The following is a 27260-nucleotide window of genomic DNA, read 5'->3' as shown; positions in this document are numbered from 1 at the left end:
TCAGGCCCCTCTTCTGTGGAACCAGCTTCCAGTTTGGATTCGGGAGACAGACACTATCTCTACTTTCAGTTCTGTTCTAGGATGCCCTCTGGACCTAGAGGTGGTGAGTGACAGGAGAATGGTGGCTAAGCTGTCATCCCTGTTGGACAACATCTCCAACCCCATGCAGGAGACTCTGACAGCTCTGAGCAGCTCCTTCAGTGGCTGCGGCACCTACGATGTGGGACGGAGAGATTTCGCAGGTCTTTCCTCCCCACTGCTGTCAGACTCCACAAGAAAGACTTCAACTGACCAAGCACACACATCCACACATGTGGATTCGATTGTATGTAGTATTTTATTTCATTCTATTCTATTGTGTACAGTATCTCATGGATGTATTATTCCAGTGTTTTTTCTCAAAATTTTCTATGCAACTTTGCACTGTCCACTGCTGTAACAAAACAAATTTCCCACACGTAGGATTAATAAAGGTTATCTTATTTTATGCAACCAAGACTACATATCTCCCGTACTGGCAACCTTACACTGGCTGCCAGTTAGGTTTTGAATTAATTTTAAGATTTTATTATGTGTTTTTAAGGCGTTGCATGGGTTAGCACCCTCATACCTATCTGATCTTTTAAATTGGTTCGCTCCTATAAGATCACTGAAGTCTGTGGATCAGATGCTCTTAGCTGTCCCAAGGTCCAGATTAAACATAGAGGATAAGAAAGGTCTGGCCTCTCTTATCTGGAAACAAAATTAACAAAATTGATTGAAAAACCTGTTGCAAAAATTCATTTTCGTTTTGTTTTGTGAAGCTACAAACTGATGAACTAGATTACTGGTAGAATGATGTATAGAATGATTTAGAATGATGTTTTTTCTACAGTTGACAGGCTAACAAACCCTCCTGTGTCAGTGGCAGCTGAACTTCATTCGACCATGACCTGTAATGACTTTGCCAAATTCTTCACAGAAAAAATCCAAAAGATTAGACAAGCAATTGGTACATCAACAGCAGATTCAGGATATGTACTGTGTCCACTGAAAAACTGTTTAAACACTAGAGGTGGGAATCACCATACATCCCGCGATACGATATTATCACAATACTTAACGCACGATACGATATTATTGCAATTTTTTAAAATATTTTGCGATATTCAGATTCTGTACATAAAGGTAAACTTTATCAATATTCATTTTATCTAATATCAAAGTCTCACACTCAGTCTTTCTCTCATTTCAGTCAGTTTTATTGTTGACAAACTGAACGGTTTGTATTACAGTCTAGTCCAACTTAACTGAATGCAACAATCTGGTACAATTATAGCTATTCTGAACTATGCAATTTATGAAAACTATGCAGCCCATTCAGCAACTGAAGAATTAGAAAGTAAATTAAAACAAAATATAATTTTACATTAAGTAAAAAAGTTTTAAACTTAATTAAAATAAAACATGTCTTAAATTAAAATAAGTAAACTGTCATGTTTATTGCTGCCAAAAAAAAAAGTTAAACACATTTGGACAGTGAAGGAATGTCAGGATTCTTGCTCAGAAAAAGGATCAACATGCTCTGAAGTAAGAGCATGTTCCAGTCCACAAAAACTTTTTTTGTAACAAAATATCGATTTCTGCTGTCCCTGTATCGATACATTATTAGCAAACAAAATATCACGATGCTACACAGTATCGATTTTTTCCCCCACCCCTATTAAATACCATCAAACAGTTTCACCCTATTAACAGCAAAGACCTGGAGGACATCTTAGGTCAACTGAACTCCTCCTCCTGCTGTTTAGATGTCCTGCCAACAGGTTTTTTCAAAAAGGTCTCAAAGAGTCAGATGTGTTACAGATCGTCAACTTTTCTTTAATGTCAGGTGTGTTTCCAGAACCACTAAAAACTGCTGTAATTAAACCTATACTAAAAAAGGACAATCTTGACAAGACACAAATGAACAACTACAGGCCGATCTCAAATCTCCCATTTTTAAGTAAAATCATTGAAAAGCAGTTTCTCAACAGCTCAATTACTTCTTAAAACAGAATAACTGCTATGATGCCTTCCAGTCAGGTTTTAGACAGAACCACAGCACTGAAACCGCTCTGACCAAAGTGTTCAATGACATATGTCTGAATACAGACAGTGGAAAAATGTCAGTCTTAGTTTTACTGGATCTCAGTGCAGCATTTGATACAGTTGACCACAACATATTACTCAAACGACTGGAGAACTGGGCAGGTCTTTCAGGACTGTACTAAACTGGTTCAAAACATACTTAGAAAACAGGAAATACTTTGTATCAATAGGTAACTTCACATCTGAGCAGACAAGTATCACATGTGGAGTTCCCCAAGGTTCCCTCTTGGGACCCCTTCTGTTTAACATTTACATGCTCCCACTGGCACAGATTATAAAGCACAACAAAATAAACTGTCATAGCTATGCAGATGACACACAAATATATATCACAATGTCACCAGGAGACCGAGGCCCTGTACAGGCTCTTGGTAAATGCATTGAGGAAATTAATGACTGGTTGTGCCACAATTTTCTCCAGCTAAACAAAAACAAAAGTGAGGTAATAGTCTTTGGTGCCAAAGAAAAACGATTACAGGTCACCAGAGAACTTCAATCTATACACCTAAAAACCACAAACCAGGTGAGAAATTTGGTTGTAGTGATGGATGCAGCCCTACACTTAGAAAAACACATTAAGACAATAACAAAATCAGCTTACTATCACCTCAAGAATATTTCAAGGATAAAAGATCTAATGTCCCAACAGTGCATGGAAAAACTAGTCCATGCATTCATCTTTAGTATGCTTGATTACTGTAACAGCATCTTTACAGGTCTACCTAAAAAATTCAGTCAGACATCTACAGCTCATTCAGAACTCTGCTGCTCGAGTCCTCACTAAGACCAAAAAAGTGGACCACATCAGTCCAGCTCTGAGGTCTTTACACTGGCTGCCTGTCCGTCAGAGGATAGACTTTAAAGTCCTGATGCTGGTCTATAAAGCTCTGAATGGTTTAGGACCAAAATACATCAGTGACCTCCTGACCCAGTATGAACCTTCCAGATCCCTCAGGTCATCTGGATCCGGCTTTTTATCAGTTCCCAGAGTCAGAACCAGACACGGAGAAGCTGCATTCAGCTTTTATGCTCCATATATCTGGAACAAACTCCCAGAAAGCCTCAGATCAGCTGAAACACTCAGTTTATTTAAATCCAGGTTGAAGACTCACCTGTTCTCAGCTGCATTTGAATAAAACACCAAATCCACACTTTTAAGCTTAAATTTCAAAACTTACATTTTAACTACTGATTTTATCTACTGTTCTGATTTTATCGACTGTTTTTTAATCAATTTTAAATCGTGCTTTTTATTTGTTTTTGTTTTTGAATGTCTCTGTAAAGCACTTTGAATCACCTTGTTGTGGAATTGTGCTATATAAATAAACTTGCCTTGCCTATAAATGAAACATGGTTTGCCCTCTTATGCATATTGTAAAGATGTATCATGACTAGTAATGTGGGATACCACTGATTTCATTTCTGATTCGATACCAAGTAAAATTCAGGCTGGTATCGATGATACTGAACCGATACTGATACTTTGTACAAAAAATTATTTTATTTATTGTATCTTCTATTGTATCTCCAATTTTAGCGTCATCATGATTACAGGACATCAGACTACTTGTTCTTATCACTTAATAATGCAGAAGTCATCATATAATAAAAAAACTTAAGTGGTGCGCTATTTGAACACTTTGCCTGCCTGCAGCATTAAAGGACTCCGCGAGAGACGTCTGTCTCGCCCTAGCAGCACCTGTCCTCTCCACTTCAGTTCGCCTCAACATACACTCATCATATCCTGCGATATGATTTACTCTCAGGTGTTTGACGAGGTTAGTGGAGCTGCCATGACACCTCACTTTCTTACCACATGAATCGCAAACCATGTCTCGGCTGTTTGTGGAGATAAAATACGTCCGCAGATGACCCCAGTTATGCTCAGCCATTGTTGTGAGTGCGCACGCCAGGCTCTGCGACACATTTATACAGCCGTATTTCAAACATGACTATGAAAGGCGGAAGAGGAAGTAGTTCCTTCCAGTGTAGACGATCCAAATGGTATTTCTTTATTTTCTTTCCACTGTGTTCCTCTTAATGATGAACTACAAATTTACCCTAAATTACTAAAATATCGATATTTTAATATGAGAATCGATTCTAGAACATAAGTTACTGGTATTTGAGGAATCAATATTTCAGTATCGATCCACGCATCACTAATAATGATTTATTATGCCTCCTTTAAGTTCAATAATTACTATGGCTGTGTCCCAATTAAGAGACTGCACGTTTGAAGTACGCGCACTACGTACGGTGCGTACTATAGGTACGAGAAGTGCGGAAGTGAGAGGCTTGTGAAATGGGACGGTATACGCTTCGTCGCGCTGTTCAGGTTGCCTAGCAACCATAATACTAACCGCGAGACACGTTACATACAGCTTTGTTTGACAGAAATGAAGGAGAAAAATGTTTTGTTGGTCATTCATTTTTGTCATGACATCACTTTGATTAGTTGAGTATCTGAGGCTGAGACCACAGGACTGTAAAACATGATAGTTGGGCTTCATTTCTGTGCTGAATAGTCATTTAAGATTAGTTAGTAAATAACAATTAGTTAATGTTGTTCATGAGACTAAAGTCATCTCACTGCGGTAATGTAAATATAATATGGCCAATATTATAGTATTGTCAGATTATTATATATATATATATATATATATATATATATATATATATATATACACACACACACACACACACATATACATATATCACTGACTTTCAGGTTGTTGTGTTTGTGGATATATGACTTACTTTACTTATTAAACATTCGCACATAAATAAGTGACGTCATATTCAGTACTTTTGACAGTTCACTCTTCGGCCACTCCATCTTATTAGGGAAATTCCACATACATAAATGTAAATTTCAAAACTCAACCCCATCATTTAATTTGTTTTTGATTGAAATTGAATATTACTTAAACTCTCTTAAATTAACTTCCAATAAAAAAGGTTTATCACTGATTGAAATTCATTCAGAAATGTTTAACGAATGAGCTGTCACAACTTTCAAGTACAAAGTTGTTATGAAGTCTGTCACATTCCCCCCCTTTTTTTCTTTTCTATCCTTTATTTATTTATCCTTATTTCATTGTACTGTATATTGTTACTCTTATTTGCCTTGCATGTCTACTGTACAAACTGAACTGGAATGCCTGACTGTTCGCTTTATGATTTCAATGAAGTTTGGAAAAAAAAAAACCACCTCTTCGGCCACTCCCTTCTGCCGTATTTTGCGGCACACTTCTCCACACCCACCGCCGCGCTATGAATTGTGGGATATATGGGACCACGAAGCGTGCACCGGACCACGCTTGATATTTGGGGAAATCGACGGCGCATTTGGAGTATGCATTTGAAGTACACTTCAAATTGGGACAGCCGTCGTCGCGTGGCGGTGACGTAACTGCACTTAAAATGCGTACTTCAAGCGTGCAGTCTCTTAATTGGGACACAGCCTATGTCCTCTGCCTCATGTAATTAGGAGCTGGTGTGTAGGAGCCATTTTTCTTGTTTCCCTGTCCTTATCACCACTAGAGGGTTGTATTTCATTTTATGTACTGGTTATGGCAGAGGTAGGTACGGGGTTATTTAAGGTCAAGGGTAATTCTGTCCAGGTGTTGCTGATGAGAAGGGGCAAACCATTTCCTACTGTGCTTAGTCTAGTTACTTGTTGTCTGTGTTTAAATGGAAATTCAAATGGATGTTGCAAAGGAAATAAAAGTCCCCTTAGGACCCTTCCTTGATTCAGTCTTTCCCTTGTCATGTAAATGGTCTCCTTGACTCTGCTCTCAAACCGGCGTTCCTCCCTGTCCAGGATGTGTACTTGTGTTCCTGGAGGACAGGCGGGTCCATGGACCAGTCCACAGCTGAACACCGTACTTGGGTTCAACTTCCAGTGAAACTGAGGCCACAGCTCAGGACAATAGAAGATTGAAAAATGCTGCCTGGTCTAATGGGTCTCAATCTCTGCAACGTTCAGCTTTCAGAATTTGTCTTAAACAGCATAAAAGCATGGATCCATCCCACCTTGCATCAGGAAAACGTTGATGAACTTTGAGCAAATGAAACCACAACTTTAAAAAAATGAATTCCCAAAATTAATTGTTTCGACATCTTAAACACAAAATCATAAGTTTTAATACCTACAGCAAGTTTAAGGAAAAATACAAGATTTTAAAGATGTTTCAAATTTTTCTCAAATGTAAAACAGCAGATGGAACTTACATGCATCTTCTATGGGATTGTCTAAAAATATCTAAATTCTGGCTCTGCATCAACAAGGAAATGAACTTGATACTAAACTGTAAGATCTGTAAAGATCCGGGTCAATTCTTACCACAGTTGCTGCCTCTGAATAAAAATCTGGACAAAAGAGATCCACATTATTAAATAAGCTTATGTTTAATGTCAGGAGATGTGTTATTGAACTGGATTATGGAGCAGCCCCGCTACTGTAACTCAAGTGTTACAAGGAAATTTTTCATAACTTTCAGGTCAGATTTTTAATAAGCTGCAGGAACCCTGTTCAGTGTGAGTGGAGAGCAGCCAAGTCTCCTCCTCTGATAAACCTCCATCTGTGCCACTGAAAACAGTTCATCTGACTGACTGTAAACATGTTTCCATTTGTCACTTCAGCCTTTACTCTGAAATACAGGAAATGAAATCACAGCTCAAAATTCTTCATCCAACTGCTGGAACAAAGCGAACCACTCGACATGAACACTGAAGCAGAACACTTTAGAAAGCTTAAAATGAGACTAGGGAACCATTTTCATTCATAGTTGCCTCATCAGATCTTTACAGGAGATTCACTCTGAACTCTGTGGAGCCTGATCTCAAGGGTTTTGAGTCTGACCCTGAAACCAGAAGAGGATCTTTCTGTCTCTTTAGATTCACTGTGATGGGAGTGATTTCAGCCCTGAGTGATCACGCTGATGTTTGCACAGAGCAGACAATGAGGTGAATGTTTTGGCACATTGGTAACAGTGAAACAGTTTATTAGTAACGTGGGATCGTTTGTGTTCGGAGTATGAACTGAGATTCCTGAAGCTCTTGTCACACTGGTCACAGCTGTAGTTTCCTTCCATGTGTGTATGTTCATGATAGTTACGATTAGCTGATTGTGAGAATCTTTTGTCACAGTGTCTGCACTTGTATGGTTTCTCTCCTGTGTGGACTTGTTTGTGTGTTTTAAGCCCACTTGCAGTAATGAAAGATGACCCACACTGATCACAGATGTGCTTTTTAACCCCACTGTGAATGAGTTCATGGCGTTTTAATCCACTTGATGTGGTGAAGCTTCTTCCACATTCTTTGCAGTATTTCAGTTTGTCTCCAGTGTGTTTACGTTGATGTGTTTTTAGGGTGTATTGGTGACTGAAATTTTTTCCACAGAGGTCACAACGAAAGTCTTTCCCACCAACACAGTGATGACAGGGTTGAGAACTGGATCCATCTGTGTCGCTCTGCTTCTAAACAAAGACACAAAGACAGTGTAAGTCAGTCCTTCACCATTTTTATCCTGAACGTCGCCTGAAATAAAGAGCGAATAAAAAACAAAATCATAACTGAAATGAAAATCTGAATAATCACTCAGAGCTGCTTTTTCAAGGCATCTTCCTTGGGGGGCTCAACCCGGGGTAGCGGTCATGTCCGGTTGGGGGCTCTGTTGGCTCTCAGATGACTGTTTCCTCGCGGCTGCGTGCAGCGGGGCTAGGGGAGGGTCTGTGCTGACGGACGTGGGTTACTGACCTGGTGGCCTGGCTGCCCCTGGGTGGGTCCGGGATGGGCGTGAGGTTCTGGGGGCGCTCCGTCTCCGGGCTGGGGCCCGGGCCGGGCCTCGGGGGCTTGGGTCCTGGTTGGTGTTTTGCCGGGGTTGTGGGCGGGTGGGTGCATGGGGGCCCAGCCCTGGAGCAGGGTGCCGCCGGTGCGTCGAGCCACCTGGGGGGCTCTTCAACTGGTGGGGGAGATGGTCACATCTGCAGGAGCTTTCCTCTCTTCAGGGACTCTCTCTGCAGGAGGGGGAGATACAGGAGAGGTGGAGGAAGATCTCAGCCTGGGCGTTTACTGTCTTATGTAGTCTGGAAGATGAGTGGATGGTGGGGTGGGTGCAGCTTTTTCTGTGGTGGGGTTGGGTGAACTGTCCCGGGCTCTGTGGGGCCGGGAGGCGCTGCTGCACTGGGCCCCGGTCTGGATGGGCCTGGGCCCTCTTTCTCTGGCGGGTCGCGGAGTGTGGGAGTGCCTACTGGGGTCAGCGGGGGAGCTGGCCCCAGGGAGGGGTTACCTGCCCCTCCCTTCCTTCCCTCCCCATCTCCAGCTGCCTCCCTCTTCCCGCTCCACCACAACCACCCACACATGCAGGGCCTTGGAGTAGGGGTATGTCACCAGGGTGCAGAGGAGGCTACCCCCCCCCTCTGTCCCCTTCCGGCTGCCTCTGCCTCAATTTTATCCCACAACTTAGACATTCACATTATTCACACTCTCATTACACATACATATAGGATCTTAGGGGTGGGCACAATCACGGAGTCCATATTACCATCAGGGTGTACACCTCACCCCTGGCGTCGTTGCCCACCTCTCAATTTTAAATACACTTAGACATTGAGGGCTATCAGGAGGGACTATGCGCTTACCTGCTGCTCTCTGGCAGGTAGCTCCATGCCCTCCTGGGTTTTAATTGCACCTTAGAACACACATGCATCAACACTACAATGAGCGGGTGGAGGGAGGTTTGGAGTCTTCTCCCACCCCCATTCTCTGCGGCCTGCTGGAGCGGGAGGGCTAGGAGGAGGAGTTGGCCGTCCGACTGCGGTCTGGAGTGTGGGGCCTCCCTGCTGCTACGGAGTCGGGGTGGTCTGCCTCTCCCCACCGCAGGGAAAAGGGTAACACCACCTGGGTCTGGGTGCAGTTCCCCCCTCCAGGGGCAAGGGTACCTAGACCCGGTTTGTAGAGTACGCTTGGGGAGTGTGATCGTGTGTACAGCGTCTCTTTATGTCTGTCTCCACGTTGGTTGAGTGTGGAGTGAGTGCATATGAGAGCATGAGGGGGGGAATGGATGTTTGTGTCTATATGTCAGGTTGGGTATCAGACACCACCTCTCTGGGGACACCTCAGGCCCTCCAAGGTTTGGAGGCATATCTCCACCCACCACCACTTCCCCTGCCGGTGGCGGACTCCCTCAGGTGTCAGTGCGTTGGTGGTTCTTTGTGTCTGGGGGTGGGCGCCCAGGTACACACCGGCTCACTCCTTGGCGGCCGCTTATCGGGGCCTGGAACCTGGGGCTCGCTTGGACCACTTCGGAGGTGGGGTGCCCCCGGCCTCTCGGCCTGGGGCTCGGTCACTCAGGCACAGCTGGCTGCCGGCGGAGCTCACGGGCGCGTCACTGCAACTCCCCCTGGCTTCTGCTCCGCGGCTGCTGAGTGAACCCTCATCTGGGACTCTCCTCAGCTCTTGCTGGGACAGTGGCGCGGCTGCCCCTCTGTTGGTCTTCCATGGTTTCTTGTGTTCTGGGGGCCTCTGGATGTCTGGAGTTTTGATCTCCTCCATACCTGCTTCATACCCTGGAGGACGGGGCTGTGGCCCCCCCCACACTCCCTAGCAGATCGTTACATGGAGAAACCTTTGGAATACAAGCATGCTGATCCACACAGGTATGCACACGGGTGTTCACTGCTCGTAGACTTAAATTACACCTTTCTTGGCTACTACTTCGAAGCACATCTGTGCTGCGTGCTGCACAACAACATTGAATATTTAGTATTTACTGCTGTTTACACTTAGCTAGATTAATGCGATGGTGTTGTGTTTAGTATGTTGCTTTGTTTTTTTTGTCTTTTTTTGCTTGTTTTCTATTCTTCTCTCAACAGGTGATCCAGGAGATTTTTATTTTTTTTCTCCCCCCCTTTCTCACTGTCCCTCTCCCCTTCTGTTTTTCCTTTCCTTCCTCTTTCTTTCTCCCTTTCCTATCCCTCACTGATGTCTGTCCCGTCTGTAACATCTGAAAATAAAATATAATAAATAATAAAAACAAAGATCGACCAAATGGACCAATACGGCAATGCCACGAAGATCCATTTGGCAAAGTAAATCCACTGGGTATCCTTGTTGGTCTTCAGACAACAATTCTGATGGCTAAAGAACCAAATGGGACAGGCAAAAAAAAAAAAAAGAAGAAAAAAAAAAAGAGCTGCTTTTTCATGCAGTAGAATTGACGAAACATCAGAATCAGTGAGCTGCAAGCTTTCAGCCCCGACCGTGTCCGTGCTGTCAGGTGAGAAGGGCGACAACCCACTGATTCTGATCCGCGGGTCGGCGCTTTGTGTTTACGTCTTTGTGCAGAATCCGTGTACCTGCTCTCATTTACTGTTTGGTGGTTGTCAAAATTTTGTAAGGTTTCAACTGAGATTCGGGGCTTTTCGAGCAAAATAAAATTATATTAAAAAAATCGATTCAGGATTTTAATGAATTGATGTCACGTTATCCAGGCCAGAATTGATTTTAATCAGTAAATTGATTATCAAAACCCACCCCTAGCTGAGACAGTTTAATGAGCAGAGTTGTTCCAAACAGTCAGGCTAAAATGACAAGATAAAAATATAAATACATACCTCAGAGTAACTGCACTTGGAGAGTCTCTTTCTAGTGTGGATCTGTTGGTGTAGTCTCAGGTAATGTGGAGCTTTAAAAGCCTTCTCACACAGGTCACATTTATAAGGTCTCTCCTCAGTGTGGGTAAACATGTGGCGTTGTAACTGCTTGTTGGTTATAAACTGTTTGCCTAACTGATCACAGCAGTACACATCATGTCCGGTGTGAATGCGTAGATGTGTATTTCGGTTCCCTAACCGGCTGAAGGTTTTCCCACAGATGTCACAGCTGTATGCCTTAATTCCAGAGTGGGTAACTAGATGACTCTGTAGGTGGCCACTTTGAGTAAAAGCTCTTCCACACTGATCACAGCTGTACGCTTTAACTCCACTGTGGATGAGTTGGTGGTTTTTTAGGGAATCCTTCCTGGAAAAAGACTTTCCACACAACTCACAGCTGAACGGTCTCTCTCCAGTGTGGCTGACCTGATGAAGTTTCAGGTGACATTTGGAAATAAAACCCTTCCCACACTCGTCACAGGTGTATGTTTTCTCTCCCTTTCTTCTGTGAGGTTTGTCAGCCTCCTAAGAGCGCTGACTTCTCGCTCCATGTTGGTCCTGCAGTGACAGAGATACAAACAGAGGCAGTGAGTGAAATGCAGTCGTGGAACAAACTCAACCTTCAAACTCCCTCCATTAACACTAGTTTTAAACCTGAAGGTGGAGTGTGGCACCAAACACCTTAAAGGTCTCTTATCCCCACCTGCTGGTAGTTCTAACACATTACATCCAACCTGCTGTTAAAAATAATTCATGACTGTTCAAACACTCTAAAATCATTTTTTCCTTGTTTTCCTTACTTTTACTCCCCACAGAAAAAAAAGACTTTCTACTCATTATATTTTCAAAACAGACTTTTTACTTTTGGTTTCAAACATCAAACTGATTTGAGCCTGAAAAGTAACACATGAAAGACAATCCTGATCGTGTACTAATCACCAGGGTTTGAAACATAAAAAGAGATGAAAGAGGCAAAACTGTGAGTCATAGTCAGGAGTTAAAGTGAGACGTTGTTCTTCTTTCTTTTTTGCACAGCACCTGAACAAACAGGTAATTTCAAATGCAGCGTTTCTATCAACAAACATCAGCAAACACACAAACTGTTTGTGTGCAGTTTGTCTCACAGTGTGTTGCTGGCTAAAGGTCCAGCTGCTGCACATCACAGGGAGAGAAAAGAAAGAGAGCTAACTTCACTCAGAGATGGAGAAAGATAAGACACACAGGACAGGAGAGGAAGAAGAGAGGTTAGATTTAAAGGGAAGGACTGCTCAGTGGGATTTGATCAACTGGAGATTAAAGCTTACATGTAAGTCCTCATGTGTTGAAATCAGATATTGGGTCTGTACATGTGACATTATGTTTTTTCTTTCAGATTATGAAACATGCTGCAAAACAATCTGAGGGAGATTGACTGTGCCGCCTCAGATGCAGCCTTTTCCATGCAGTAGAATTGCTAACATGCTAACACAGTTTAATTTGCAGAGTTGTTCCAAACAGTCAGGCTAAAATGACAAGATAAAAATAAAAATACATACCTCACAGTAACTGCACTTGGAGAGTCTCTTTCTGGTGTGGATCTGTTGGTGTCGTCTCAGGTAATGTGGAGATTTAAAAGTCTTCTCACACAGGTCACATTTATAAGGTCTCTCCTCCGAGTGGGTCAACATGTGGCGTTGTAACTGCGTGTTGGTTATAAACTGTTTGCCACACTGATCACAGCAGTACACAAAATGTCTGGTGTGAATGCGTATGTGTGTATTTAGAGTTTCTTTCAGGCTGAAAGTTTTTCCACAAATGTCACAGCTGTATGCCTTAATTCCAGAGTGGGTAACTAGATGCCTCTGTAAGCTGCTACTGTCAGTAAAAGCTCTGCCACACTGATCACAGCTGTACGCTTTAACTCCACTGTGGATGAGTTGGTGTGCTTTTAGGCCACTCTTCCAGGAAAAAGACTTTCCACACAAGTCACAGCTGAACGGTCTCTCTCCAGTGTGGATGACCTGATGACGTTTTAGTAAACACTTCTCAGTAAAATCCTTCCCACACTCGTCACAGGTGTGTTTTTTCTCTCCCTTTCTTCTGTGAGGTTTGTCGGCCTCCTGAGAGCGCTGACTTCTCGCTCCATGTTGGTCCTGCAGTGACAGAGATACAAACAGAGGCAGTGAGTGAAATGCAGTCGTGGAACAAACTCAACCTTCAAACTCCCTCCATTAACACTAGTTTTAAACCTGAAGGTGGAGTGTGGCACCAAACACCTTAAAGGTCTCTTATCCCCACCTGCTGGAAGTTCTAACACATTACATCCAACCTGGTGTTAAAATAATTAATCACTGTTTAAACACTCTAGAATATTTTTTCTTTACTTTTACTCCCCACAGAAAAAAAGACTTTCTACTCATTATATTTTCAAAACAGACTTTTTACTTTTGGTTTGAGAAATTTGAGAGGAGTCATTTCATCACTAAGGGCATCAAACAAACTGATTTGAGCCTGAAAAGTAAGACATGAAAGACAATCCTGATCGTGTACTAATCACCAGGGTATGAAACATAAAAAGAGATGAAAGAGGCAAAACTGTGAGTCATAGTCAGGAGTTAAAGTGAGACGTTGTTCTTCTTTCTTTTTTGCACAGCACCTGAACAAACAGGTAATTTCAAATGCAGCGTTTCTATCAACAAACATCAGCAAACACACAAACTGTTTGTGTGCAGTTTGTCTCACAGTGTGTTGCTGGCTAAAGGTCCAGCTGCTGTACATCACAGGGAGAGAAAAGAAAGAGAGCTAACTTCACTCAGAGATGGAGAAAGATAAGACACACAGGACAGGAGAGGAAGAAGAGAGGTTAGATTTAAAGGGAAGGACTGCTCAGTGGGATTTGATCAACTGCAGATTAAAGCTTACATGTAAGTCCTCATGTGTTGAAATCAGATATTGGGTCTGTACATGTGACATTATGTTTTTTCATAAACTGAAAGATGCTGCAAAACAATCTGAGACAAACTAACTGTGTGATTGTATATATACTAAAATACAACACAGTCATATAACAGGTTGGGAGGATGAGAGTTTTAGACGTGACTGATTATTTGGTGAAACTGTGATATTTTCCTCACCTCCTGTGTTGAGCTCATTGTTTCCTCTGTAGTGACTCAGCTGAGTCCAGATGGCTGAAAATGTTCCTCTGCTGCTCCGTCAGACTCTTCTCCTCCTGCTGATCAGCTGGGACACAAAACAGATCTTTGTTAGGCTCCACACTGCACTGAAGAGTCAAAGTGTCTCATATGTTCATCTGACAACACAAAGTACAAATTTCACTCTGATTGCTTGTAGAAATCTTGTGAGACGTGTTGTGCTGCAAAGTGAGGAAACTCTCTCACTCACTTATACTTCAGGAAGAACTTTGTGACATTGGCTCTAATATTCTAAGCAGCCCTTTACTATGACAGGGCCAGAAAGTCCTATTTGATGGTGAGTTACAGTTGTCTGCAACTCCTTTTATTGTATTGATGTTCGTTCCTCACTAACGGTTTCAACACTCTCTCATCCCCATCTGTTTCCTGTTTCTCGTTGTGAGGCCCCATGATCGTATATGACACATCCTCAGTAGGGCCGGGCCATATCATACCGTTCACGGTAATACCGGTGTAATTTTGGGCAACGATAGGAAAATGAAATATTGCGATAGAATATGGGTAAAATGCGCATGCGCAGTGCCTGTGATTACATACGCACATGGCGGCGACGCAGAATGAGAAGAGCGAAAGCAGATCGTTAAATGAAATGGATGAACCAGAATTGGTTTGTAAAAATGCTGCAACTTCAGTGGTGTGGAACTGGTTTAGCTTTCGTCCGTCAGATACACAACAAAGCACTATTTTTGGTAGCGCATGCTAGCGGGCCGCCGTTATTACAGTGTTGTTTGGAAAATACGGCACACTTAAAATCAATCCTTTGATTTTTCTGAAAATCGACAGTGTCCATTATAATCCCGTGTGCCTTATGTAGGAATTCTGGTTGTGTTTACTGACCTGGAAACGATTTTATGTACACGGTGCTCAAAAATCTGTCAAATGTTTCAGTACGACTTTGCTAAGCTACCACCGCTTGATGGATTGTCGGAGCAATACGGCTGTCGTAGGCAGGAGCCTCGCGGAGTGATACGTACTGTGCTTCAACATAATATTACCGTATTGTGTGTGTATAACCTCTTTTTAAGTTTTGTGGATATTATACATGGTTATGCTGAGGATATGTCGGCCAGTTTCCACTGGAAATGCCTTTTGGTTAAACTGTCAACAAGGAATTTGCATTTGCACTGTTACATTTTTATATAACTTTAATGCACATAAAAAAAAAAAAAAAACAGCTGCTTGTTTAAGTGAAAATACATTGATGTTTTTTTTGCACTAATTAAGTCGTGGAGTTGTAAAGCATTTTGTCTAGTGTCAATTATATTGTCAGTTATATCGTTATCGCAAATTTTCAAATGTATATCGTGATAAATATTTTTGGTCATATCGCCCTGCTCTAATCCTGAGTACATCCTGTTCTAATCTGCGCAGGCACGTATGCAGTTACAAGCAAAACACTACTTTAAATGACTTCCAGTTTAAACCTTCTATCGCCTCTTGATTAATATGGCACTTATTTAAATATTGCAACATTTATATTTCCCACAGTACTGATGGTCTTTGATTAATGAGCTTTGATCAGTGGTTTCAGTGCTTTCCTTCCTGCTTTGACTGCAGCTGTGTTTGACACAGGAAGACATTTTTACATTCTTCACGATTATACTTTATTCTTTTTGGGGGAAGTGCAGCTTTAAACCTTCACATGATTCAAGTCAACCCAACAAATCAATCTGAACGATCACAAGTGGGAAAAACTTCTGTAGATAAAATAAAACCCAACATTCAATCCACAACATGATTAAAACATGATTTCACCAAATCACAAAGAGCTGCACATTAACCACCACAATATATTTTATTCTCTGTGCTTTCAAATATGAACACTGTTTACTTTCATCTCTGTTTCATTAGTTTTTGTTAACATCTTCCTGTGCATCACTTTACAGCAGCCACTCATTAAAATGAGACTTTGTAGGAGTTCACTTCCTCTCATGTGTTCATCCACAGCAGCTGACTAAAGACTAAATAATATTTTTTATGTTCTTGACAAATTTGTTAATTCAGTCGAAGCTGGTCTCTACTTTGGAATCAGGTTTCACGACCTTTTACTTTGAAATCAGGTGTCCGCGCATCCTGCCGTAATACTTAGAATACAAAGGAAACACAAAACATGGTGGAGGCTGACTTGACTGTAATTCTCAAACTGGAGGCTGGGTTGACACCAGTAGCATGTTGAGCTAATGATTAGCAGGTGTTTTTCTCCAAACACTCTCTCACTCTTCTCTCAACGTGTTCACAATAAACTGTGAACAGACACCGAGGAGAGCAGCAGAAGACCTCATTCAGGAGCTAAACTCAACATGAACTGAACTCACAGTAAAGTTAGCTCGGTGCTTACCTTTAGATGAGCCCACAAACCGAGAGAAACTCCGCGATGAAGCTGCAACTCTTTCCAAACACAGGAAACAGATCAGGGAGCAGAGACCCACGTGGTTCACGCTGATCTCAGCTACGATCCAGGAGACAAGGGTGGGCAGATCGATGCAGATATCGATCCAAACGCTGGTAGTGGTTTATGATCGATACTTTAGTTTGTTTTCTCCTCTAAGTTCACTAGTTTACTCGCTTTGGATGAAAAAGTAGCTCCGTCTGTGCAAACTGCGTACGGCATGTCACCACGGAGCATGCTTCTTCTTCTTTATATTGTTGGCAAATAACAAAATGGTGCATTACCGCCACCAACTGGTATGGAGATTGAATTGAAACGTCGACTAGCAAAGCAAAGCATGTCAGGGTGGCGTAAAGCCGCAATGCCCACCCGCTCAACACAGGCAACCCAGTATATGACTGTCCCCTCCTTTCTTACTCCCACTGTTTTTGCCATCTTTTCTTGATTTCTTGCCTTATGATACTCTTTGTTTCTGTCTGACAGAAGTTAATAGCCAGGTCAACTACCCCATGTGTTGTGGCTTCCTTCGCAGCTCTCTCTGTTGTTTCATTTGCTCTGACTCCATAATGAGCTGGAATCCATAAAAAGGCAACTATAAGTCCCATCATGTGTATCTTGTAAAATGTTTGCTGAACCTCTGTTAGTACTTCTGCTCTACTTTCTGAGTGGTGTTACGCAGGGCTGTGCAGAGAGGTTTAAAGGGGCGGGTGCTCAAAGTTAAAAAGGGGCACATTGAACCAGGCTGAATAACAGCAACACACATTCATCAAGAATCTAATATGGGAAGGGCAGGGCTGTGTTGATCTGAGACTGTAGACATTAAAAAGTCCACAGGAGAGATGGTAGCTGATTAAACAAGTGTCATGAGATAATAACAAAATGCAAAGATTGGTGACAGCGCTTTGAACCATAAGGCAACAAAAAACTGTGAGAAATAAACTAGACTCTGCCTGTGAATCACTCTTTGCTTCTCTTCTTCCTTCCATCCCATCTTTTCATATATCACTCTCCACTTGCTATGTGAGAACAAGGCACAACTTTCTATTGCAATAAACTATAAGCTAATTATCCACACCTAACAACTCTTGCACTTAATCTATAATAAAATGATGACAGAAAAATGTTATAGCACTGCCTTTAGTAGCCTCACACAGCTCTGCTGTTTCCTCCTCATGTCCTTACCAGCCATGTCTGGACAATGTTATATCATGAGTAATATTTTTTTTAAAAATCCATCAAAATAAAACACACACAGTGACATTTTAGACCTTCTTCAGAATACTGTATATACTATGGGCATCATGGTGCTGATCCAGAATCCTTACATTATTATTTATTACTAGAGCTACAATAATAAAGCAATGAGGAGGGGGAAGTAATAAATATGAAATAATGTCATTATGATGATTCCATTTGTTTCACTATCCACTCTGTGCAGGGGCAAAGCTTATTACATGTTTAAACTGTAGAGATACAATCATTTTACTGCTGTAAAATCCAAATTTTGTCTTATTTAAAATATAAATCTAATATAATCTTCTTCTTAATGTATGTTCTTTAAAATACAGCGTGTGTTTTTTTAATGTATTATAATTATTATAATGCATAATTATGTGGACATGCATATTAGATCGTTTTTAGTGAAATATAATCCCTCCAGAAAGGCAGCAAAAGCCCGGAAACTTACTTTAAAACTAAATATGTTCCCTAAAACGGTGACAGAGCTACAGACCCATGACAGCCTTACACAGGTAGCCAGCAGCTGTGACCAGCACTACTTGTGCAGTTAATAAAAGGACAGGTAATGTTTGTCGCGCTGTTGCACACACAGCACGCTCGTTTGTTTCAGTTCGTCAGTTGCAACAAGACAACTTACCAACATGTATGTAATAAGCTAATACTCCTGGGTGCTACACACTACAGTGTGCGCTGTGCACCTACTTACTGGTTTTGTCGCATCAGTTTGTGTCTCTGAGTTAACTTGTGTTTCTCCTACAGCTCCGGACCGCTAAAAATGCGCGTGCAAACTCTGTGTCTGTGTGCGTATGCACGAGCATGTGAGTGCCTGTGTGTGCACGTACCTGTGTGTATGTGTGAGTGCAAGTGAGTGAGTGTGCGTGTAGGTGTGGGTGCGTCGTAACAGTCAAAGCACTGTGTGTGTGTCTGTATCTGTGACTTCCTGCCGGTCATATGAGTAATCTCCTCAGCCAAGCTACACCAAATTCCTTTAGACAACACACAAAACACAGTTAAGATATTACATACACTGAGACCCCCACTCTGCATCCACTGGGCCATTGGCCTCTTGTTGTCTTACATTTACAGATAAGGTGGAGAGTCTCCTGCAAACCTACTTCTAAGTTTATAACAATTATGACCGTTTATTAGATTCAGGTTAAAGCATCAGATTCCGCATCCCCCACTGTAGCTTCCTGTCTCCTTTTATGACAGGCAGACCCCCAGTTTCAATAAATTCCTTTGCCTCTACAAAATTACACACACTCTCAGGCCTATAGCTAAGCCAAACTAAAACACACAGACAAATCCTTCCCTATTTCTCTGATCTACTGGTGGACACTCTCATCTAAGCAAATTTAACACATTATATTGTAATAATTGTTTTCTTGTACTCACAGTGGCTACACTGTAAACTGTCCATCATTGATCCTTTTCAGGGACAACAAATGCTACCCCGGTTTGACTGGCTGTATTCTTTGATGCATCTGTGTATATTTGTACATAATTATAATACTGATCAATGTAAGTCTGTACTTTATGTGAGTTTGAATTAAATGCCCTATCCCTGTTATTCTTTTCATGTAATGTGAAATCTACTGTGGCATCAGTAGATTTGGCTCCAGCAGATCCCAGGAACAACATCGGAGATCTCTGCCCAAGGAGCGCAGTCCTAGGAACAGCTAGGATGTGCAGGACCCTCAAGCTCCCAGGCCTCTGGTAGAGGACCTGAGCTTGAAGGATAGACCACCCGCAGGAGCGAGAGGGGAATTTATTATCTTTTTGTTTGGTTTGGTTTTTAACATTTTTGATTGTTTGATAAGCTCAAATTCTGATCCACACTCCAAGCCAGATGGTTGGTGGCAGCAAAGCACCACATCCTTGTTTGCCAAATGCCAAAAAAGATAATGATGGAGAAGAAGGGGGCGGAGCAAAGTGAGCTGCTCCAGGAGAGGAGGGCTGTGTCCAAATTCAGGGGGAATGATGCTTCAATGCACTATTTGTAGGCAATTATGTCACAGCGACGTGATGAAGGCTTTCCAAATTCATCGTCTAAATGTGGCAACAAATGCGTCCTACTTTTCCCCAGATTTGAAGGATGGGTCGGGTGTATCCTTCGTGGCCCACCATATCCCAGGATTCATTTCCAGTCATCCAGGAGAATTTTTTGTACACTTTTAAATGCAATTATATGAACATCTGGTGGTACTAATATACATTTTTGTAGTGTTTGTGTTGTTAGGGTTTGGGCATCTGCGTATGTTTATCTTTAAATTAATGTAATCTTTGTAAAAAGTGCCAGTAAACTAGCTTTCGTGTGTCTTGTGGTTTTCATGTATTGCCGCTTACATATGTCGTTGATTTTATTTCCAGATTATGACAAACAGAATTCCAATGAGTTATAGTGATATTGTTGCCAGATGCAGATGAAGTTCTTTTAGACTGTGCCATGTGTTGTGTTGTGTCATGTCAAATGTGTATTCATACCAAGTGGCAGTCCTAGCCTGTTTGGCGCGAACACTCCCTCTGCCCCCCCCCCCCACCCCCCCCCCCCCCACACACAGACACAAAACATATTAAGGATTATACATTAACATAAAACTGTTGTCGGAACCATACTGAATTTCGCCAGAGAAACACACACACACACAGACACACATATGAAGAGAGAGAGAGAATGCATTGTATGCAAACGGCTACCAAACAGCCATCATAATTCGTCATACAATGAGAACTGGACGAATCAACGATTGACAACGACTAATTAATATTAAAATCTGTAACATAATGTATTGTTTGGAGTTTAGTCTGTTACTGTTGATATTTTTACCATTTCTTTTTGGAGCAACTGTAACCCACATTATTTCCTTAGGGATTAATAAAGTATTCTGACTCTGATTGTTTCAGGATGACCTGCCATCATCCAATCACACATCTGCTTACCTGTATCTTTTGCTCGTTTCTCTTCTTCTTTTCTATTTTTTCTAAACTGAGCACCTGATGGCTTTGAACTTTTCTTGTACATCTTCCATTGGTTTTAATTTTGCACTAGTATGAACACAAATCCCCCAACCCGAGGATCACCACAACATAACCTAACAGACCTACACCTTAGTTCTCAGATTCACTTTGTGTAGGCTTTATTTCTGGGATTTCACACAACCCAGGATTCAAATCATGAATACATAATGGGCTTGGATTTGCATCATTATGAATGAAATGTGCTCTATCTGGAAGCAGCCGGCCCCCCTCCCCTGTCGACAGGTTGTGTGTGAGATCATAAAACTGTAAATTATAAATTTTAAATTGTTATTGATCCCTTTACCCCGAGTCCTAAAGTGCATATTTATTTTCTTACTCTTCTTATATTTGTTGTTTGTTTACTTGCACTGCTGTAACTGGAGCCTCGTCGTCTCGTCTCTCTATATACTGGACTGTATGTAGCGGAGCTGTCAATAAAGTTTACTTTGACTTCAGCAGCAAGCAGGCGCACCGAGGGCTCTCGCGCTCACTTTTCGCCTATAGAATTTCGAAAAAACATCGGTGCAAATTATAAGTCTGTATCATAATGTCTCGTGTTTTCGTGTTTGTTGGTTTTTTTTATTGTTTTATTTTGCCAGTTGGTTATTAAATGCCGCTCTAGCCAGCCAGAGACTCCCCCGCCGCCCCGCCCTCTCCTCCCTGTGCCGCAAGCAGCAGGCGCACCTCGCAAACGGAGGGCGCCCTTACTCCCAGCAAATGGGCGATAGAAAACCGATCGGTGCCTGTGACATTCCCCATATGCGCTGTCTGATGTCGGGGCAACATGAGCACGAGCAATTTATTATTATTTTTTTTTAATCCGCCCCCACCACGATGCCGCCCCGGGCAACCGCCCGTGTCGTCCGTATAAAAAACCGCTACTGTTCATGCCTCCAGTGTAGGTTGAACCTCAGTATTTGTCCAGCTCCTCCATATTTCTGTTGACCAACACTTTGGCTTGTTCCGGTGTTCCATTGAGTTTAATGAATACTTTACAGTTGGTGGTCCATGTATTCTGAATTTTTCCCTATTTCTTCAAGTAACGTGCTTTCCTGGCAATGTCCGCATTTCTTTTTATCAGATGTTCATTCATGAAGACATCGGCTCCTTTCAGTTTCTTTCCTTGTTTTAACAGTGCTGTTTTGTGTTTTCTGTTAGCAAATCTCACAATGATGGCTGGTTTGTCACCGTCATTTTTTCGGGGTAGAGGGTGGCAAGCCTCAATGTTGTTATAATTCACTTCCACACATTTGTTTGTTTTTTTTTTGTTTTTTTTGCCTGTCCCGTTTGGCTCTTTTGCCATCAGAATTATTGTCTAAAGGCAAAGAAAGATGCCCAACGGATTTACTTTACCAAATTGACCATCCCAGCCTTGCCATAATGGTCCATTTGATTCACCTTTTATTGTTTATTTTATTTTCACTTGCTGAATATGGGACAGACTTGACTGGAGGAAAGAAGGGGAGAAAGAAAGAGGGAAAGAGAAACAGCTGAGAAGAGGGACGGGGGAGAAGGGCAAAAAACAAAAACCAACAGAATGGGCAGAGAAAAAAAAAGAAAAAGAAAATGCATATATCGATCACCTGGATCACCTGTTGAGAAAGAAAAAAGAAAACAAGCAGAAGAGAACAAGAGTAATAGAATAAACAACATCACAATGATATATGGGAATATGACAGTAAATACTAAATATTAAACATTATTGTGCAGCACATAAGATCAACAGAACACAGTGTGCTTTGAGGTAGGAGCCAAAAGGGGTGTAGTTTGTGGGTGTGATCACCCGTGTGTACACCTGTGAGCATGGACGCGCTTGTTTTTAAAAGGTTCCTTCATGTAATGATCTGCTAGAGGGTGTGGGGGGGCCACAGCCCCGTCCTCCAGGGTATGAAGCAGGTATGGAGGAGATCAAAACTCCAGACATCCAGAGGCCCCCAGAACACAAGAGACCAAGGAAGACTAACAGAGGGGCAGCCGCGCCACTGTCCCAGAAAGAGCTGAGGAGAGTCCCAGATGAGGGCTCACTCAGCAGCCGCGGAGCAGAAGCCAGGGGGAGTTGCAGTGACGCGCCCGTGAGCTCCGCCGGCAGCCAGCTGTGCCTGAGTGACCAAGCCCCAGGCCGAGAGGCTGGGGGCACCCCACCTCCGAAGTGGCCCGAGCGAGCCCCAGGATCCAGGCCCCGATAAGCGGCCGCCAAGGAGTGAGCCGGCGTGTACCTGGACGCCCATCCCCAGACACAAAGAACCACCAACGCACCGATGTCTGAGGGAGTCGCCACTGGCAGGGGAAGTGGTGGTGGGGGGAGATAGGCCTCCAAACCTTGGAGGGCCTGAGATGTCCCCAGAGAGGTGGCGTCTGATACCCAACCTGACATATAGACACAGACATACAGGCACACACAGATACAAACATCCATTCCCACCCTCATGCTCTCATATGCACTTACTCCACACTCAACCAACGTGCAGACAGACATAAAGAGACGCTGTACACACGATCACACTCCCCAAGCGTACTCTACGAACCGGGTCTAGGTACCCTTGCCCCTGGAGGGGGGAACTGCACCCAGACCCAGGTGGTGTTACCCTTTTCCCTGCGGTGGGGAGAGGCAGACCGCCCCGACTCCGCAGCAGCAGGGAGGCCCCACACTCTAGACCGCAGTCGGACGGCCAACTCCTCCTCCTAGCCCCCCCGCTCCAGCAGGTCGCAGAGAATGGGGGTGAGAGAAGACTCCAAACCTCCCTCCACCCGCTCATTGTAGTGTTGATGCATGTGTGTTCTAAGGTGCATTTAAAACCCAGGAGGGCATGGAGCTACCTGCCAGAGAGCAGCAGGTAAGCGCATAGTCCCTCCTGCTAGCCCTCAATGTCTACGTGTATTTAAAATTGAGAGGTGGGCAATGACGCCAGGGGTGAGGTGTACACCCTGATGGTAACTTGGATTCCGTGTATCGTGCACACCCCCAAGATCCTATATGTATGTGTAATGAGAGTGTGAGTGATGTGAATGTCTAAGTTGTGGGATAAAATTGAGGCAGAGGCAGCCAGAAGGGGACAGAGGGGACGGGGGGGGGTTAGCCTCCTCTGCACCCTGGTGATATACCCCTACTCCAAGGCCCTGCATGTGTGGGTGGTTGTGGTGGAGCGGGAAGAGGGAGGCAGCTGGAGATGGGGAGGGAAGGAAGGGAGGGGCAAGTGACCCCTCCCTGGGGCCAGCTCCCCCGCTGACCCCAGTAGGCACCCCCATACTCCGCGACCCGCCAGGGAAATGGGGCCCAGGCCCATCCAGACCGGGGCCCAGTGCAGCAGCGCCTCCCGGCCCCACAGAGCCCGGGACAGTCCACCCAACCCCACCACAGAGAAAACTGCACCCACCCCACCAACCACACATCTTCCAGACTACATAAGACAATAGACGCCCAGGCTGAGATCTTCCTCCACCTCTCCTATATCTCCCCCTCCTGCAGAGAGTTCCTGAAGAGAGGAAAGCTCCTGCAAGATGTGACAACCTCCCCCACCAGTTGAAGAGCCCCCCAGGTGGCTCGACGCACCGGCGGCACCCTGTGCCAGGGCTGGGCCCCCATGCACCCGCCCGCCCACAACCCCGGCAACACACCAACCAGGACCCAAGCCCCCGAGGCCCGGCCAGGGCCCCAGCCCAGAGACGGAGCGCCCCCAGAACCTCACGCCCATCCCGGACCCACCCAGGGGCAGCCAGGCTACCAGGTCAGTAACCCACGTCCGTCAGCACAGATCCTCCCCTAGCCCTGCTGCATACAGCCACGAGGAAACAGTCACCTGAGAGCCAACAGAGCCCTTAACCGGACATGACCGCTACCCCGCGTTGAACCCCCCAAGGAAGATGCCTCCGGGGAACCCCCCGACGCCCTAGGCCTGTCCCTACCCCCACACCAATCACAACAGTGAAGGCGGGACCAAACTATGACCCCCCCACCCCCACTAGGTGATGGAGCTGATCAAAGGAGCCCAGAGCAATTGATCTGATGTGGTGGCAGAGGCTGTATCAAGACTAATGTAATCTAATAGATAATTTCTATATTGGTTAGAATTAAGATTATTTTTATTTTTCCAGTTCATGAGGACTGTTTTCTTGGCTATGCATAGGGCAGTGAAAACCATATGGGCTATATTCTTTTCTGAAGTGACATTATCTAAGCTGCCCAACAAACACACTAAGGGGGAAGTTGGAATGTTACATTTCAGACACTTTGATAAGTCTTCACATATCTCGCGCCAAAACTTCTGAACTGGTGGACAGAACCAAAGAGCGTGGATATAATTGTCCGGTGAATTGTATACACCGGTTTTAAAATGTTAATGACAGGCCACTAAAACCAGAGTTATGATTAAAAAAAAATATTAGCCAAGCTTTTTCTAAATACTTTCGTCACATGTTTTTTAAAAAAGTATTTTCTAAGGACAGCAGAAAAACAGTAAAGAAAGAAAAAGGCCACCTCTTTCCTATTGGTTGAAAAATGTACTATGTCGACCAATTTTTTATAGATTTGGGATTTGGTTGTTTAGGAAGAGGGGAACATTTTGGGAGTGACACCAGAGAGACAGAGAAATTGAGTTTGTACTACGTGGTTTGAGATGTGGGAGATTTGTGACGTTTAGTGTGGAGTGTGTAGTTGGTGTGTTGTGTTGTGTAGTTTTGGCAGATGGCAATGTAAACACAGTCTGCAGGTGGAAAAGAGAAGTGATGAAGCTCCTGTTGTCAGACCTGCAAGTTTATCCCTGTGGTGTTCTCTTCTTTGTTGTGGCGGACAGACACAGATAATTTGTGGGGCATCTTATTGTGACACCAGGGGCCCGTTCTTCGTACGTCGCTTACTACATCCAAGATCAAATGACACATCCAAGACCGAATCATCGCGCTAACCGTGAGCTCGCTAATCCGGTTCTCCGAACACACCTGCTGTTGACGATTAGTACAGCTGGATGAAGTAATGTGAGATCACTGGGTGTCGTAAAAGGGGCTACGCATCGATAGTAGAAACATTGATCGGCAACCCTCTGATTGGTCGGCGAAAATGTCGAAGGAGAGCGCTCGGTATTTTTCGGCAGCAGAGCAAGAACTCTTGAGTGAGGGATTTCAGGAGTTTCAGAGTTTAATCAGAACGCAAGGGAACACTGCAAAGGCTGCAAAAGCAAGGAGAGAGGGCTGGCAGAAAGTTGCTGACAAATTAAACTCGTAAGTGATTTAATAATAACAATAATAATGGAGTGGATTGATATAGCGCTTTTCAAGGCACCCAAAGCGCTTTACAATGCCACTATTCAGTCACTCTCACATTCACACACTGGTGGAGGCAGCTACAGTTGTAGCCACAGCTGCCCTGGGGCAGACTGACAGAAGCCAGGCTGCCATATTGCGCCATTGGCCCCTCTGGCCAACACCAGTAGGCGGTAGGGTAGATTTATTATATTACACTATATTATCCAATATTATATTACATTATATTATATTATGTTATATTATATCCCCTTACACATTAGAGCCACAACAGGACCCACTAGAACATGGGAACAAGTAAAAGTGAAATATAAGAATATTCTACAGAATGGTAATATTTATCACTTATATTGCTTGTAGTCTCTTGAAAAGAGACCCTGGAATAATCTGTTTGTTTGTTCATAACAGCAACCAAGAAAAGGGCAGAGCAAAAAAAAGACAGGTGGTGGTCCTGCACCCCCTCGTCAACAAGTTGGTTAAGTAAATAATACCCTCACGGGAATATCGATATCTCTCAATGAGCACACTGTCGCGCTGAGCTAAAGGATCCTGTCTGTCCCACAATATACGCTGAATTCTGAGGACTCTCCTTATCAATCTTGCACCTTCCGCAATGGGTGGCTCGCGTATACGGACAGGACATGGCTGCGACAGGCTTCCCAAATCCACCTTCGCTTTTATAGCCGTGGTCTCTCATCTTGATTACACAAAGTAATTTGCAATTGCTACTCTGAAATATGAATTACATCTGTAATAATCAAATACATGTAATAGAATGTTAATAGTACATTTCCCTTTTTTAGGAATTGACCTGTATGTATCTGTGTGAAATCAATAAATGGATCAGGTGCTGCACTATCTTTAGTTACATTGATGTTATTTATTTATGGTGAAACAGTGGTGGGATATCGCTGTTGCTTTCGTATAAATGAAGCGGACATACCTGCGTGGCCGCGATCTAATCCTGTTTGCTCCCGAGCAGGTTTACGCTTACGGCTCTGTTGCTATGGCAGCAAGTCCCGGATGAGCTTCGGGGAACCGAACGATCCAAGATCACGCGAAATCGTCAACAATCTAATCCAGCTAACCTACTTAGCGAGGTACGAAGAACGGGCCCCTGTTTGTTCTCTCATTTTAGTTATACTAATATTTTTAAATGGTTGTACAAAATAAAATAAAAAAATGCCAGGTGTGCATTGGCTGCATTTTTAGATAAATAACTGTATATATTTACACAATGTGTGCATAAGTTTTAAAAGTGTACAATTTATATTTGCATTTCAAGTTCTAAAATAATTTACTGAACATGTCTGTGGTTTTTACAGTAAAAAAAAAATACTGCTAGGTTTTATGTTTTTTTTATGTGATTTCAGGAAT

The 27260-nt window shown here is 43.3% G+C and overlaps 1 protein-coding gene across 1 annotated transcript in view; it reads right to left on the bottom strand.

Moving 5' to 3' along the window:
• Positions 1-6968: 6968 nt before the first annotated feature.
• LOC146702204 (uncharacterized) overlaps positions 6969-27260 on the bottom strand; it is a 29922-nt gene continuing 9630 nt past the window's right edge. Inside the window, exons 4-5 of the mRNA XM_085469022.1 lie at positions 12326-12790; positions 6969-7613 (exon numbers count right to left, since the gene is read on the bottom strand). Coding sequence (XP_085325148.1) covers positions 7035-7613; positions 12326-12790 — 1044 coding nt within the window. The 3' untranslated portion in view covers positions 6969-7034. The remainder of the gene's footprint in view (positions 7614-12325; positions 12791-27260) is intronic.

This window comes from Copadichromis virginalis, linkage group LG9 (genome assembly GCF_057382275.1).
Source record: "Copadichromis virginalis isolate Kocher_CV1m ecotype Utaka linkage group LG9, C_Virginalis_male_GT1.1, whole genome shotgun sequence".
NCBI classification, from domain to species: Eukaryota; Metazoa; Chordata; class Actinopteri; order Cichliformes; family Cichlidae; genus Copadichromis; species Copadichromis virginalis.
The sequence above is the reverse complement of the archived record's forward strand: the minus strand, read 5'-3'. Positions and strand labels throughout refer to the sequence as shown.